Consider the following 18,037-nt stretch of genomic DNA (forward strand, 5'->3'; position numbering starts at 1 on the left):
TAATAAAACTTGTCGTCGGAGAAATGAATACATATTGAGTTTTTAAGGTCAAAACTAAAGGATGGATTGAGGATTTTTAAAAATAAAGGGATCCTTATTGCAAAAAGCTGGGTCTCCAAAAATGATCTAATGAACTCCTGATATTTTTGAACAAAGAAAAAATATGTCAACACTATCTCCTATTAAACCATGGATGGCTGAGATATTTTTGCAGCTAAACCAGGACAAAACACAGGCTTTAGTCGTTGGTACGGAAGCCCAGAGAGAAAAACTAGACTCTCAGCCCATATCAACAGGCCAAGAATCTTAAAACTCTGGTAAAAACGTCATTTCAACACTTGGACGACAACACTAAAGCACATCAGTTTCTCTCTCAGGTCAATGCAGAATCACTAGTTCAGGCTTTTATTCATCGTCGCTGTCCAGTAAAAAAAAAAAACTTTTTCAAATTAGACACTCTACAGCATACAGAGAGTCCACAGTTTTCCCTGACCACCGCCACCATTGCAGACCTAAATTACCAATGAAAAGACGTTTTAGTATGTGTGCAGCTTTGTTTCTTGCATAGATAGGTAGACAGATAGACAGATAGATAGATAGATAGATGGATAGATAGATAGATAGATAGATAGATAGATAGATAGATAGATAGATAGATAGATAGATAGATAGATAGATAGATAGATAGATAGATAGACAGAAAGACAGATAGATAGATAGATATAGATAGATAGATAGATAGATAGATAGATAGATAGATAGATAGATAGATAGATAGATAGATAGATAGATAGATAGATAGATAGATAGATAGATAGATAAATGGATAGATAACGCTTTCATTTTGGGTCATGCACTGCAAAAAAAAAAAAAAAAAAATCTTATTAAGTTATTTTGTCATATTTCCAGTAGAAAATGCCTTTTTAGACTTAATACAAGCCACATTCAACTTATCAGTCCATAAAATGTCTTATTTCAAGTGATTAAAAGATAAAAATGAGGAATAAGAGAAATGTTTCTTGTATATAGACATTATTCTAGTTTCAAGCAAAATTTTCTTGTTTAATTAGCAGATTTTTTTTTACTTGTTACAAGCATAGACTATAAAACATGGATGTAGTTTCCTCAAAGTCAACCACCTGTTTCTGAAACGGAAAATGAAGCAGATCAGCTATAGCAGCCATATTGGTAGAGGCATGGGGGCTTCGCCTACAGCATTAGGGCACCTGTCTGTCACGTGACCCTGAGCTGTGCCTCTGATTGGGCAAGCTTGCTATTTTAATATCCTCTAATCGACCAAGTTTGAAAAAATTCCCCCATACAGTGTGTGCCGTTAGTAAAATTAGCGACTCTGACAGGAGATGTTTATTGAACCAGGCTGTAAATAGGTTAATTTCTGCTTTGAAAACAGCTTTTTTCTGGCTTGGTGTGTTTGTGACTTCTGCTACTTCCAGAGCCAGCCTCAAGCGGACACTGGAAAAACAGCAGATTTTAGCACTTCAGCGTTGTCTCATATTCTTAGACCGGAGGTTGCTGCTTGGTTTCAAGCAATTCAGACCTCATTTCTGTCTTTAAATAACTTAAAATAAAACATTTTTCTACACTGATAAGTTGAATGTGTCTCATGTCGAGTATAATAAGATACTTTTTACTTAAAACAAGATAAATAGACTTGGCAAGATTTCAGTTTTTTGCGTCCGATTTGAAAGTTAGTGTGACATTTTATATATTTTTTTAACGCTCCTAGAAAAAAGGAATTTCAGTGATACATCTTTTTCAACCAACAGTAACGACACACAGGAATGATTAGTGTAACACTCTTCCTTCTGGTCTTTAAGAAAAGAAAGTTTCTTGGCTTCAACTGTTTTAAAGTCCAACCTCCAGAATAAAGAGCAGAAAGAAAGTCCACATTACGCCAATTTAAGAGATTCTGCTTTGGCTGCCAGTCATTTTTTAGCATCAGTGTAAAGGTCCTTTCGCTGAGTTTTACATTTTTGAATGGTCTTACACCTTCTTCTATATCTGATAAGAGCTCTCAGGTCTTTTACTCTTATTTTCTTATTTATAGTATTCAGTCCACAAGTTCTAAAATTGATCTATTTAAAGTCAGATAATCCATATCTATCTGTCTATTTTTTGTGTTTTAAGCTAATTGGTCGTCTTTGATGCAGTCATTTACTGATCTTTTGCCAGCTTAGTGCAGCACAGTCTTTTACTCTTTTAGTATCTCTCTTTTTTAAATTTCTTTCAATTTGTTTAATCTATTTTTCAACTTAAGCTGTAATATCTTACTCTACCTTCAATGTTTCCTCATTAACATCTCCTGATAGATCTCCTCACTCCATCAGCACTGTTTTTATCTATTACTCTTGAATGGTGTATGAATAAAGTCTGACTGATTGATAGATGTGTTTTTCTCCTTAGAGGTTGCAGATTCCCATTAACTACAGAAATATGTGAATCTGTATTTTGATCCTATGTCTGAGTAAGTGCTTTACTTAAATGTACTTCCTGCTCTGCTGCAGAGAAACTGAACCTGCCGCGCTGTGAGAGGTCTCTCCTTCTCCCCTGAAACACGAGGTTAAGTCAATGACTGTCACAGCACACGCAGGTAATTATCTTCATATTAAATCCGCCAATAATAAAAGTCCCTATTCTCACCATTCAATTACATTAACAATGCTGTGAATTCCTGGTTTTTATCCATTCAAATAGAAAATCGCTTAAGTGCAGATACGACCGCACACGGTGCAGCTCACAGTTTGAAACGTGGATTAAAAATCAAATTTCAGGTTTGACCGTTATGAGACACAAGGGGTTCAACACCGCTGCTGCGTCTAACGTATAACACAATGAAAGACGTTTAACATTTGGGCAGTGAGAGCTGCTGGTTCACCACGACACCCTGCAGAGCACTTTTTCCCGACTGTAACCTCTGAGAGTTTCTTTTTTATAGTTAAAAATCTGCGTGTTAATGCACCGTGTGCTGACTCAAACTGCTGTAAGTGTGATTGAGGATGTTAATTAAGGTTCAGAAAGACAAATATGTGACAATACAGATCATTAAAGGCTGATTGCTTCAAGAAACGAACTCTCCAGTGTTGGCTCTTTTTTACATTTAAATCTTATATTTCTGATGCTTTTCTATGCTGATATAAACAATTAGATTAAAAAAAGACAAAAAAAGAAGACTTGTCAGGGGGTAGTTTTGACTAAAATTAAGAGAAAAAAAAAAAAAAGTTAAATTTTGAGGTTTAAGTGACAGCAGTTTTCATAGCCAAGGATTTTTTTAATTACAGCTAGAGTCAAAACACCAGAATCCAACAAGTTAGGACGTTCAAAAAATTAAAAATTAATTAAAAATTAAATATTTTTTTAACGCAAGGCCACCAGGATTAAATATAAAACAATTCAGCTGCCAAATCTGACTTTTCCTCCTCCATTTTTCCACAAAACAAGCGTTGGATATCTTATACTGTTGATTGCAATGAGCCAGTAAAAATCTTAAAGCTACATTATTATCTTGAGTCGACACCGGAGCCCTCGTGTTGGAACTGAAAAGGAGAAGTCATCACTAACTCCTCCAGAAACACCGAGCATGCTGGGAGCATCTTCAAGTGTCCTCAGCAGAAAAGAGACTGAGTGTGACACCAAACGCAGAAGAAAAAAAAGAGAAATCAATAACGAAGCTTCACGCTGTCGTCTCAAACGGCACCTTCCACAGAGGCGCTGATGAAAAGGTTTAGCCAGGGTCTGTATAGATTTTCTTTCCCTTCATCTCAAACTCTTATGAATCAAAGCGTTGTCAACATACACTCCAACAGGTCGGCCAGAGTCTTGGTCCGCAGAGCGACCGGTCGTTTGGTTTTGTCGTTGGTGATGGCGAACTCCTGCATGCCCAGCTCCTCCGCCACTTTGGCCTGTGTGCGGTTGTTTACGAGAGAACTGCGGAGCAACTGTGGAGGAAAACAAACACAGCTTTTAAAACCGGTTCACTTCAAGCAGGGAGGTTCTGAAAACTGATGCAGCCAAAGCCTTGAAAGCTACGTTTGAGCAACAAAGTTTGGGACATCCACAAAATTACAGAGGACCAGGGTCTGCTTGAGATATTTGACCTCACATCCAACGAAAGAACATGTGAAATGCTTTGAAAAGCCATGACTGAAACAAAGAGGTTCAGATTCCCAAATCAATAAACTGAAAGCTGCCTGACATTGTGAATACAGACTTCAGATCAGTTGCGAAAAAATTATAACTTTATTTATTTTTAAATTCACTTTTTAGTTAGTTATAAACATTCTTTCCTGTTTTTTTTTCAACATAACATGGAGTAGACGATAATAATAATAATAATAATAATAATAATAATAATAATAATAATAATAATAATAATAATAATAATAATAATAATAATAATAGGATAATTAACATAGTAAACTAAAAAAATAAATAAATAACAAATCTTCTGTAATATTTCAATTGAAAATGTATCTTTATGGGACTATTTATTGCAAATGACTCAACAAATAAAAAAAATTAAAAAAAAAACGTTTTTTTTTTCCTGTCGATTCAGGATTCCACTAGATTTTTTGCAAAATATCTTTTTAGCAAACATCTATAATAAACTTAAATGAGTGCCAAAAGAAAAAAAAAAGAAACATAAATGAAATGAAAAAAGGTAACAAAATAATTGTAATTTAATTAGAAATGAAAATAAAGATACATGAATAAAATAAATCTAAAAAATAATAGTAATAAAATAATAGTAATTATGAAAAAAATAAATAAATAATTGAAAAATTAAGAATCCTAAATGAGAAAACTATAATAAACTTTAATGAGGGCCAAAAGAAAAAAAAAAAGATAAATTGGACTAAAAATATAATAATAGTAATCAAATAATAGTTATTATTTGAAAAATAAAAATAAAGATACATAAATAAGAATAAATAAAAATATTGAAAGTACTAAAATAATAGTAATAATAAAAAATAAATAAACAAATTATATAAGCCCCAAAAATGACTCAAAAATCTTGATTGATTGAGGAAATTCTGGGATTAAAATGACATTTTTTAGAGAAAAAAAAAAAAAAATTTTAGAGCTCCCTTATTGATACTAATGGTAGGAAATGTAAAAACAGAAGAAAGATACAGAAACATCCACCTGAGAGGAAGCATTCCAGGTGTGTCCGCACTACAAACACAGCGTACAGTGAAACCCAAACCAAAAGTTCAGAGAGACATCAAAATAAAACCTTCACATGGAATAATTCATCAAAGCCAGAGATGGTAATGCAGAGTAAATGTTTCAGGGAGATTGCACGTCGCTCTGTTAAATATTACATTGTGACTCGGAGCTCAGAGGATGACAACATGTTCGGCTGGGCGCGCTACATTTACGACTCTAAAAGGAAAAACACAAACATGTTAAATATAGCTGCGAGATGTGGAAAAGAGCAAACAGAACTCAGTATGACCGTCTGAATGTTTCTCGCTGTGATGTGTCCTCCTTAACGGGATACACGCAACCTCACACACACACAGAAACACACACACTGGTTGAATGAGCACTTTTTCCCCTGATTTGAAATCCATTTCAGATGCTCCCCTTCTTGACTCCTTTTTCAGCCTCTGAAGTGAAGCTCGCTGGAAGCTTTTAAAGAAATGACATCACAGCAGCCGTCTGTAAGGAATAAATACGGTTTCATCCAGGCTTGGACCAGTTCTATCCCTCTGGCCTGGAGCGGTCCGTCTCCTGAAAAGAAGTGCTGACACCCGGATAGAGATGGAGTAGAGATGCCATCTGTCAGGAAACAGACTTCCGTGTTCAAAGCGCCATCATTTGCTTTGCACCTGTGCTTCACAACTTTATTTCCCAGACACCTGACAGCTCCGGCAAAAATGTGCCGACAAAGACGCGTTATTGAAAAACCACAGAAGACTTTTGTCTCATGACAATACCCATCACACGGAGTACAGTAAACACACAGGCACAGTGTGAGGCGAGCAGAGGAGGAGAGCTACTTTGTGGAAACAAGCAGAAAAAAGGAAGGAAGGAGGTGAGTACCTGGCGAGCAGTAGGAGATTCAAAGATTGATGGAAAGGAAGGAAGTAGGGAAAGGGAAAAAAACACCCACACACAAAAACACAAAAGCACAGCTGTATCTTCATGTCAGGTTGGTAAGGAGTGAGGAGAGAGGCGGTTTGAGCAACTTCAGACGGCGGAGGCACAAAGGCGCAGAGATGCTCTGATGCCGGTTTTTCCCTTACACATACAGATTCAGAGTTTCTCCCCAAACCTGCTTCTCCTCTGATACCAGCACAACAAAAATACTCCTGTGATACTGTTATCAGAGCAAGACTCACTTCGCAAAGGAATCCTGATGTTTAATCACGATAAGCAAGAAAAAGCCTTTTTGTATTTTACTCTTAATTTCAACAGGTAACAGGAGAACACATCCAATAGACGTGTGATAAATGACTGCAGAGCAGGCAGACGGAGATATCCTGTTACACACTTTGCAAACTCTGACGCTCATTTCTGGGCTGCACAGGATGAAATCTCCAGTAACAAAGGTGCAAAGAAACAGAAGTTGAAAGCACGTCTGTGAGCATCAAAGAGGATGCATATGAGGAGCTCTTACCGTCAAATGGCCTTCATGGTGATCTGGGAAGTGGATGAAGAGGTATTCTGTGGCGACCAGCTGCATGATGGAGTCTCCAAGGAACTCCATCCTCTGGTTGTGGCCCCTGAAGAGAGAAACGGGAGGAGGATGGGAACATTTATTAAAACATGTCTCAAGAATAGTTAGTTTTGGTCACATCAGAAACACAACCAGTTTCAATCTTTCAAGACACAAACCACACACTTTTTTGAATCAATTAATCAATTCCCCATCATAATCTTTTTCTTCTTCTCCTATTTTTCTCCTTTCCCTCTTTTGCGAACACAATATTGATTTATTTTTTTGTCTGTTTAACTGTATTTTATTTTTCTGGAACTGCTGAAATATATTTGTTTATTTGTGTGGGAGTATGCGTACATTTTGTTTGTGTCTCTAGGAGGGCCACCTCCTGCACATTTCCTAATATTACTGTTTGTTGTTTTGTTCAGTTTTGTTTTGATCTTTTACCAAAAAATTATGTATGGCTCATTTCGTGTTTCATTTCTCATATGTGCAAAAATAAATAAATATATAAAAAAAAAATGTAAAAAAAAAAAAAAAAATGAAATAAAATAAAACAAAAAATAAAATGAAATAAAACAAAATTAAATAAAATTAAACAAAATAAAATAAAAAAAAAAAATTAAATAAAATTAAACAAAATAAAATAAAATAAAACAAAATTACATTAAATTAAACAAAATAAAATAAAATAAAACAAAATAAAATAAAATAATAATGATAATGATAATAAAAATGTAACTCTTCTGCTATTTGGGCTACAGAGAAAAAAAAAAGAGCTTTATGACGACTGCCAGGGTGTTTTGGTACTGCATAGGAGTCCACGTGCAATGATGTTTCAATCACAGGAAATAAGTGATGCAAGCTGTTCTCGTTACCGTAACTCTTCAACTATTTGGGCAAGCAAAAGAAAAAAAAAATTAAAGGGCTCCTGAAAGAAGAGGAGATGGGCCTCCCAGGTAAGATCTCTGACTCTTTTAAGGACAAGGAAACAAAAACAGATCAAATACTGTCGTCTTGTTTTGGGTACAAATTGGAGATGACTTTAATTGATATTCTGGGAAACCCAAAAAAGAGGACACCTTACCTGGTCTCATCCATTCTTGTTTTATTTTGCCTAATGTAAGAATATAAACCGATAAAAATCAAAGAAAAAGAAAACGAGAGGTAGCATATTATTATTATTATCATTATTAGTAGTAGTAGTAGTAGGAGTATTATTACCTCCGCTAAGGAGGTTATGTTTTTGGAAGAGTTCGTCTGTTTGTCTGTGAACAACATATTTTAAAAAGTAACAAACAGATCTTGATGAAATTTTCAGGAAATGTTTAAAATGGTATAAGGAAGAAGTGATCCAATTTTGGAGGTGATCTGGATCACTGTCTGGATCCAGGATTTTTTTTAGAGGATTCTTTATCATTGTGAGATAGGGCTGTTTTCACCATATGTGTATATAACTCCACCATAAATGGTCGGATTGCTTTGCAAAACAATACAAGACAAGGTCACCCTAATTTCTGACAGATGTAAAAGTGCAATCCAGATCCTGGTAATATTCTAGATACTAAGATCTGGAATATGAAATATGTACTGGATCATCATTTCAACACTGTCAGGAAACAAATTATCATAAAACCTGCAACTAACACCGAATTGTAGCAGACAGTCTGCTGAAAGGGAGTATAACATTAAAGTAGGACTAAAGTGTTGGTGACAATTACAATATGCTTGGAGGAGGTCTGCGCTCCCTGAGTGCTTTGCATTTACGCTTCAGTAGGATGTTTTCTGTTTTGATCTGAGAGAAGAAGCGGTCTGGGTCTTTCACATTGTATATACTATAAAATACTTAAGGTCTGTAGAGCAAGTTGAGCAAAACCCAGAAATTTTAGTGACTCTTAAAAAATCCCAAACCAGAAAGGGGGACACTACACTTGGACTGTGCAAAAAACTCATAACAGGGCACAAGACTAGATCAAAGCTACGAAATGGTGCAGAAAAGGCAACAATTATTGCACATGGATAGTTTAGATTGCAGGATAAGAAATATTCAGGGTTAAAAATGTTGTTAGAGGTCAAAACAGTTTTGAAACAAATTCCTGATCCTGCCATAGATCATCCTGACATATTTTCTACACATCACCCCCTAATGGAAAAGAAGCAGAGATGATGTCATTGGTCATTTCCACAAGATCAAAAGTGTCTAATCCAGGACTTCATACAGTTTCCAACAAATGTCTGCATTTCTGCCACTTCCCTCCACATTTCAAGAGACTTTAAATGAAGACTTTGCAAAGAGACGTGACGGGGAAACCAAACGATGGAGAGGGTTGGAAAAGAGGAGTTAAAAGAGGAGCTCGGAGGGTAAAGCAGGAGGTTATTCAGCGACACATCAGCAGAGCATGAAAGGCATCACGCTCGCTCGACAAATCTATCAGGCTTTTAGTCCTTCAGCGGGAACAGAAAGTAGTTGGCGGATGTACATTACATAGGTGGCCTCTGGGAACAGCTGCACTGACAGGCTGCGTGACAGCCTCACAGGCTGCCTGGAGTCGCGAGAAGGGGAAAAACGCCCAGCTTTGATTGCGATTCAGATGGAGGAAAAATAAATGCATAAAAAAGCTGCGCTACACCTGCAGGAGTGGCTGTTAAAAAGCCCACAAACAGAACACACACCGAGGTTGAGAGGAAACTTTCCACCTTCTTACAATCCCCAGAAAAAGCTCACTGAGCTGCTGTATCCTACATCAGCTTCCTGCCTTTCTCCCATCTGTGAAAGGCAGGTCATTAATTAAACAGAATTATAGATTAGCATTGCAGATGTGGGCTGGTGCTGTGCCAGGGAGGCAGGAAGCGTTGGCTGTGGGGGGGGGTAAGTGTGAGCCATGCGAGCAGGGGGGTATATACGGCAGCAGAGCACACATCCATCTATAGATGTGATCTCCTCGCAGGAGGAGGGAAACGTCTGAAGATGAGAGGGAAAGATGCAGAGGTAGGAGATGAGCAGGAAGCCGACATCAAAGAGGAGAAAGTTTATTGTCCGATTTCTGGTTCATCCGCTTTTTATGGGGCGCAGCGCGGCGCAGCGAGATCGGAGTTAGAGAAGCAATCAAAACATCCTCAGCAACAGACGGTTTTTACATCCCATCACTTATGAGATTATTCTGTGTGTGAGTCGACGTTTGGTGTTAAAAGAAAGAGAAAGGAAGTCGTCATCAAAGGCATCATCAGTTACTCCAGCTCTTATCTTCCCATTCCTCGATCAGACGTATGGATTTGATCTCCTCGCTAAAAATGTGATTAGATCATGCAAAACTGGGTAATCAAAGAGTCTCTGCTGAACCACAGGGATTCCCCCCCAAACTGCGTGCTTCCATCATCACTTCTTCTCTGCCACGTTTGTAGTGTAAGAAGAAAGAAATAAAGTCTTTTAAGACGCTGAATCTGCAGCCGCAGCACTTTTGGAAAAACTCTTTTCATTCCATTGTTGGATTAATTGTTTCAGATTTTTTTCCTCTTCATCATTTGGGGATAAAGCGCTCAAACTTTATTTTTCTACAACAGAAACTGAGAATGTCAGCTTCACATTTAGACACATGAAAGTGACACAGTTTTTTTCACACTTCACGTCTTTGTTTAATTGTTTCAAGCTTGATTCAAATCTACTGTTTAATCAAAGAGGCTTAAAAGACAGTTGCTGTATTTATGGACTTTATTAATTTCACTTATTAAATCTGCTGTTTTTATTCTTATTCTTCTCAATCACTCTGTCTTAAGATAACCGGAATAAATGAAGATTATCATTAAGGATTACAAACATTGGCCAATCAGCAAATACTGAACCACGCACAGACGTCAATTTAGCTCAAGTTTACCTGACTCGTGCCTTAATGAATTCAACATTTTCTGACACGTACACTCTGGTTTATTTTCAGATTAACTGACGCTGATGTCGTGTTTGAGGATTTTAAAAAGCAGAGCCAGAGACATTTTGTGAATATGGATCAGATTTGGCACGTTGTTATCAAATATCTGCAGAAAAAAAAAGTTAACCCCCGAGGACATTCACACCGACATGGTTACTACATCAGGGGATGACGCTCCAGATTTATCAACTGAGAAAAAGTGGGCAGCTGAATTAAAGAGGGGCATGGAGAGCCTGGAAGATGACCCAAAGTCCAGACGTTCTGTCACAGCAACAACCCAAGAAAACATCGACTTATGGTGAACAATAAACCATGCTGTGTCAAGCCAAGTTTCATCACTATGGAAAAAATCCTAATTAGTAAGGCTACGAACTTTTCTGCCCTCCCTCATAGAAGAGCAACAGAAAAAAGATTGACAGAAAGGAGAACCTAAGGGTGACATAGAAGAGTGACGGAGTGGGAAAGTGGAACGACAGAGAAGAGAAAAGAAGAGAAACAGAGAAGTGACAAAGAAAAGAAAGAAAAGAAAAGAAAAAAGGGAAAGAAAAGAATAAAAGAGAAGCGAATGATAAGTGATGATAAAGAGCAACAGAGAAGAGAAAGAAAAAGGGAGAAAAGTAAAGTGACGGAGAAAAGGAAAAAAAAGAAAGGGAAAGAAATGAAAAAAAAGAAAAGAAAAGAAGGATAAAAGAGAAACAAAGGAAAAGTGATGGTAAAAAAAGTGAGAAGAAAAGAAAAAAGAGAAAAGAAGAGTGAGAAGTTAAATAGACAAGAAAGTGACAGAAAAGAGAAAGAAAAGAGTGACAGACAAGAGAAAAGAAGTGAAAGAGTGACTAAAAAAGAAAAAGAAGAGAAAAGAAAAGTGTGACAGAAAAAAAGAAAAGAAAAGAAAAGTAAGAAAAAGAAGGAAAAGAAGGAAAAGAAAGCAAAGAAAGGAAAAGTGACAGAGAAAAGAAAAGAAAAAATGAAAGATAGGATAGACAGAGTAGAAAAAAGAAATAGGAAAAGAAGAGTTAAAGAGACAAGAAAGTGACAGAAAAGAGAAAAGAAAAGAAAAGAAAGAAAAAATGACAGAGAAAAAGAAAGAAAAGAAGAGCGATGGAGAAGAGAGAAGAGAAAAGGTTGACAAAAAAAGAAAATTAAAGGAAAATGAAAACTGACAGAAAAAAGAAAATAGGAGTGACAGAGAAAAGAAAAGAAAAGAAAAACAAAGAAAAAAGAAAAGAGGAGAAAAAAGAAGAATAGTGAATATCATGGAAAAGAGAAAGGAAGGCACACATGAACCAGCCCTAATCTAAACCCAATAAAGGGCTAGTTTTCCAGGTCTAGTCCCAGAGGTCCCTGTCCACAGTCTGAGACTCATCAGGATCCAGCTGGTCAGAGACTTTAACACAGGTCAACAACCAGCCAGATCCCACCGACCAGGAGTCTGCAGGTCTGAGTCTGCAGGTCTGAGTCTGCAGGTCTGAGTCTGCAGGTCTGAGTCTGCAGGTCTGAGTCTGCAGGTCTGAGTCTGCAGGTCTGAGTCTGCAGGTCTGAGCTCTAACTCACAGTCTGTGCGACTAACTGCTGCTGTTCCTGCTTTTCACATGAGTTACCCGTGGTTGCAACATGTTGGTGACAGCTAAACATGTTGACACAGACATCATGAGTCATATTAAAAACTCTCATTCTGCTCTGGTGTAACCATGGAGCTCTATGTTTATAAAAAAAATGTGTCAGGAGAAATAAAAGCTTTGAGATTGAGGTGAAGGCCAGAACAAGGCGGACAGAACTGTCAGTCCTCTCTGTTCCTCAGACCTGTACGTGTGAACACGCGTGAACACGTGTCAACAGGTCTGCTGCAGATCTCCTCCATGCAAACTGCATGTGAGCTGAGCCAGCAGGGCGCCAGGCGGCATATGTTCGGCAGGAACAGATTGAGAAGGTGTAGGGTGAGCTAATTTCGTGTCCAATGGGACGCAGGGCCAGAGCGGGAGCAGAGGAGCGACTGTGAAGGAGGACGAGGGATGGAGCGGGTCAAAGAGGAGCGCGTTGCTGTGTGAGGCGTCACAAAGAGCCATTCCTTATTCACTTCAACAGGAGGCACAATGCTGCAGTAAGGTGGGGGAAATTGAAGTAAAGTGTGGAGCCGCGGTCTTTATTCGCCTTTGACTTTGATCTAAAATACCTTTAACAGCTCCTCTGAAGGAGCAGCAGCGGCGGCGACATGCTGCCCGCTCCGACTGAGGGGAGCACTCCATTTCTTAAGGCCGCTTCTCCTCTTGGTTTCTCCAGGAAATAATGCTCTTGTTTCATATGTGCATGCTTGTGCGCGGTGGGAAGGTGTAATCTGTGGCTGCTCTCTTCAGAGTGTTACCGGGGGGCAAGTGGAGCAGCGGAGGCTGAGGAATCAAACACTCAGCTACAACGGAGGGTCGGTCGGTAACGCAGGATGTGGGGATGAATTTTACAACGCAGAAAAATCTATTTATTCAAAGAGGAACTTCAGCGGAGAGCAGGGCCTCTTGACTCTGAGACCTTGGCTTTAAAGTCGGAGCACAAATAGAATCAAATATTTATCAACGAGCAGTTACCTGATACCCATACTCATTTTTTAGAGCACATTTTTAACTTAGGATTCATTGTTGTCTTACATGCAAATGACAAAAAGACAACCTTGTTCTCCTTTTATGTTTCATTCTTTCTTAAAAAAGGTGAAAAAAGGAAAAACAGGGGACTCTTTTTCCTTATTTGTGTCGTTAGAAACCCACGGCGTGCAGGGAGGCAGTGCGGCACCTGCTCGGTGCGTTCAGGAACTCTTCTTCTTTCAAAGTCGTCTCTTAAAGTTTCATGCAGGCCTCGGGGAGGATGGGAGGGGAGACAGTTCAGACGGAGCGCGGTGCACTGGGAGTCGTTTCTTGTCTCTGTGTTTTTGCTGCAGTGAAACTAGCAGGAGGAGCTGGCGTCGATAAGAGGAGAGTTTGAGAGCTTTTTTGGGGGCCCTCACTGAGCAGCAGCCTCCAGCGTTTTGGAAATGAAGCCAGTAGAGACGTACAAAAAAGATGCAGTACCTCTATTGTCCACTTGAGGCTGGATCCCCCTTTAACAACCATTTACAGCTGCTGTTTTTAAAGTTTGAGGTGCGTGAGGGGGTGCCAAAAGGGTTCCAGGGAAGGCGGGAGAAGGAGCGGAAATAAAAAGTAAGTGCAGAAAGTACGAAGACCAGTGTCGTAGTCCGGGATTATTTTCCCTGGTTCCCAGTCTGCTATATGAGCTATGTGAGGGATTCTGGGAGGATCTCAGTGGAGCTAGGTGACAAAAATAATATTTTTTTTTCTTTTCAGTGTCTAACCTCTTCTTGACTGTATCCCCGACAATCCCCCCAAAAATACACTAGAACGCCAGCTGTCAATCATAGTTAAACGTGATGTAAAACCTTGTTTTTAACCTCTAAAAACTAATGAAATCAAAACTTTTCAGAAAAAAAGAGGACTTGGATACAAGGCAGCCAAATGATATCTTCAAATCACCACAACAATCGGACCTGAGAAACTTTTCTATGGGGTATATTAATTAGAGCTGATTAATCGGTGGATTCTGCCTGTCACCAATTAATCAACATCGGCCAAAATGTGCTACTGTTAATTTACACGTCCACCATTATCTAATGTAAGACTACAATACGGTGTTTAAACGTTGTGCAAGTTGCTCATTGTGTGTTTACAGTTTGACTTTTTTTCTCCTTACTGTGTTAAAATTTTGACTTATTTATTTAAGGTGTTTACACTTTAACTTCTTTATTTATGAGGGATGCACGATATTGGATTTTTGCCGATATGCCGATATATTGAAACCCCTTTTGGCTGATACCGATAATCACAAGTTTGTTTTTTTCACTGTAAAGAAAGCTGGAATTTATATGTTACTCTTATTGTGACGGTCTTATTTGTTTAAGAAACACACATAAAACAAGACAAATAACATTTGATTTTACCATAAATAAGAAATGTATTATTTTTTCAAACTCAAGACATTCAGTATTGAAATGCAGAAAAATAATTTCTTTAGATCACATGAACTTTAAATGTACAATGCATTTTTAAACATAACCAAGTTGCATTTGATTATTGTAGAGCTACTGTAACAACCTGGTGACAGTCACAGAGCTCTGCAGTGCAAATAAATGAAGTGCTACATTTTATTTAAGGAGCTGATTTTTCAGCTGGAAAATAATAATAATCCTAACTGAATAGCACATTATCGGCTGTGCATATCGGCAGAAATTTTCATATCTGCCGATACTGATAAACGTGTTTTTAAGCTTTTATCAGCCGATACCGATATTGTGCCGATAATATCGTGCATCCCTATTATTTATTATTGTGTTTACAGCTTGATCTTATTTAACATTTGTTTACACTGAAGTTCTCATGTTGACAGTTTTATAATTAAAGTTACTTGTTTTAATTTAATAGTGTTCTGTCTCTGTCTTGAATCATATGGGTATCATAATAATTTGTGATTATATACAGTATATATCCTCTGTATATCAATGAATTAATTATAAATATCAGCCGATATATTGGATATCGACTTTTTTTTTGCCCCCCAGTATCGGTATCGGTATCGGCCCCAAAAATCCCATATGGGTCAGGCTCTAGTATTAATTTTTAAAAGTTTGACCACAGCCCATCTGGAATGACTGGAGAGCTGGATTTTTTGACCTATACTGCAGCCAGCCACCAGGGGGAGCAGTTTTTGTGGCGACCAAGCAAGATGACGTCCATTTTTTTTTACAGTCTATTGGGGCAGAACTTCGCCATACGCGATGCAGAGAGTTGTGAACACGCAACCATGCAGACAGCCAGAGGACCATAAATAGCTGCTCTGCTCTGCAACCACATACACACGTATGTAAACACATGAACCCAGCCAAGTGACATGTGACAAAATGTAACCCCAGAAATTTTACAGTCCAGGCTGTCAGGGGGTCTCTTGTGTCAACGAAGGGGTCTAAAGGCTAATTTATCAGGGTGACTACAGCTCAAGGCAAGTTAAATTTAAGACTTTTAAGACTGTTTTAATGACGTTGGAAATCAAATTCAAAAGCAAGTCGACAACGAACCACAATTGAAACAAACAAAACTAACAAACAAAAACACCACATGAATTACCTGGGTTAGAGGCAATTTTAACCCAATGTTTATTTTACATAAAATATCACTTTTTTTTTTTTTTGACCTTTTTTTTAACCCCATTTTTACAACTTTATGCCTATTTTGCCCCCATTCATCTTTTTTGGCCACTGTCAAAACCATTTTGGAATTTTTACATGTTTTTTTTTAAATTTAATTTCAAATTTAATTCTCAATTTTGCTGCCATAATCAATTTTCCAAATCCACTTTTGGATTTTTTTTGCCAATTTTTCCTCATTTTTTTCTCACTCCAAGCACCCTAGGTAGAACCAAGACATGCATCTGCTTTAAAAGTTCCTGGTGCAACCACATCACTGTTTTGTTAGTTCCACTGCTGTGATTATGCGATGTTGCCACGAGAGTAAATAAGGAAATTATTTAGAAAAATAGATAAATGTTACGTAAATTTTTTTTTTACTTCAAACTAACATAAATCTTACCAATGTGTTCAAATTTTTAAGACTTTTGAAATTTGGATTTAAGACTTTTTAATGCCTATTCAGGCCTTATTTTTAGAATTATGAATTCAATGCCTTTTAAAACTTTTCAAGGATCCGCGGGAACCCTGTTTATGCTTGACGCATCTACAGGGTCCCTTTCGCACAGAAAATAACAGTGCCGAGCACAACTGAAAATTTCTAACCTCCTGGACGGAGATGTATGGACAAGATGGAGGAAGAACACAAATTCCTAGTGGTCTAGCATCAACAGCCACGTCTCTAGAGAAGTCTGGGGTGGCATCTTTCCTTCCCAGCCAGATGAAAAAAACTCCAAAGAGATTTGAACATAAATTTAAAGATTCAGGCTCTTTTTTTTTCTCTCATTTTAATTTCTTTTATTATTTTTTAGCTGTTTTAGTGAGGAAAAAAAGAGACTGTGAAAGGGTTTTGGCCCTGGGCAGGCTATCAGAGAGCCAACCAATCAGAGAGAGAGGCCCTTAAAGCCAGAGAGAAACAGAGAGAGGTGAACCGTGCCAAGCTAACGTGGAGGATTTTCAGATTAAATCCATAAAGCTGGAAACGAGCATTTCAGATCTCCTGTAATTACAGTTTTTGACTATTTGCTGAACAACTGTGACAGGAAAGTAAAAATGTAATGATGGAGGAAACTAAACCTGATTTAAAGTTTTAAACAATCAGTGAAGATTGTTGTTATTTCCAACAATGCATCGCCGTCACTGCATCTCTAAGTGTTTCAGGTATCTCCTCTCACAGCTGCACAGAACTATTTTCTCCCATTGAACAAATACTGAACTTGAAGATGGATGATCCTTTTTTCACTAACGGTGAAATTCTTGCAACACCCGGCTCTTCCGCTGTGAGAGGAGATAGGAAGCCCAGCGCCTGGGGGCCAGAGCTCTCCATTTGTGCTGTCTGATGCTCGCCTCCGGTCTCTGCTGCCTCACAACAGGGTTAAACTCCCCTCCTCTCCTCCTCCTCTCCTCCTGCACCCCGTCTTCTTCTTCTCTCCTCGCTCGTCTTCTTCTAGGGCAGTTTGTCCTCTGTCTCTGCAGAAAGTACACCCTGTGACCTGGCTCCTGTCTCCTCTTCTGCTGCCTCACCTGATTGTCTGACCTTCCTTTTTCTTTAGCTGACCTCCTTCTCCTCGCCATCACGACAGCGTGACCCACTTTCTGTACAACCTTTGGTCCTTATGGGCAGCCGTAGCTCCGTTCCAGCTTTCAAGTCCGTGGGTGCTATTTAGGTCAGACTGTCTTTGGCCACTAATGAGCTGCTGAACATAATTTCCTCTGAAAATATAAGAAACTCTGTTTCTCTGGGAGAAATAACAATCAAATTAAGTGAAACGAAAAATCCATCCAGTATATATTTATTTATATAAATATATATGTCTATACATTTCTCTACCTCATACAAAGTTCAGCTCCTGCATTAAATGATGCTGAATAAATCTCCTCCATGATAATGATGCTGGTTTTAAAACACAAAGGAAATAAAAAAAGTGAACTTCTGGTTTAGAAAAATATTTGGATACTTGAAAAATTAATATTCAAAAAAAAAGAATGAAATAAAAACAGAGTTGGATTAATCAACAAAGAGAGGCTCTTTAATCTTACTTTAATCTCTCCTTAGATCTGCCAGCGTTGAAAAATTTATTAACACTTATCATGTTTTTTTTTTTTTTTTCTCAGTTTGGTTTGTTGATCATTCTGCTCATTTGTTTCGCTGTATTTCTCCCTTTTATGTCTTTTTGTTTCTTCTCTTATTCTCAGTTTTAGTTTATTTCA

At 38.0% G+C, this 18,037-nt stretch overlaps 1 protein-coding gene across 1 annotated transcript in view; it reads right to left on the reverse strand.

Annotated features, from left to right (window-relative positions):
* The window catches only part of drosha (drosha ribonuclease III), a 176,415-nt gene that overhangs the window by 27,962 nt on the left and 130,416 nt on the right, over window positions 1-18,037 (reverse strand). The window contains exons 26-27 of the mRNA XM_074693775.1: window positions 6,647-6,752; window positions 3,815-3,956 (exon numbers count right to left, since the gene is read on the reverse strand). Of these exons, the coding sequence (XP_074549876.1) occupies window positions 3,815-3,956; window positions 6,647-6,752 (248 nt within the window). The remainder of the gene's footprint in view (window positions 1-3,814; window positions 3,957-6,646; window positions 6,753-18,037) is intronic.

Source organism: Halichoeres trimaculatus, unplaced genomic scaffold (genome assembly GCF_033239565.1).
Source record: "Halichoeres trimaculatus isolate MK-OKI-2021-1 unplaced genomic scaffold, fHalTri1.1 fHalTri1_scaffold_18, whole genome shotgun sequence".
NCBI lineage: Eukaryota > Metazoa > Chordata > Actinopteri > Labriformes > Labridae > Halichoeres > Halichoeres trimaculatus.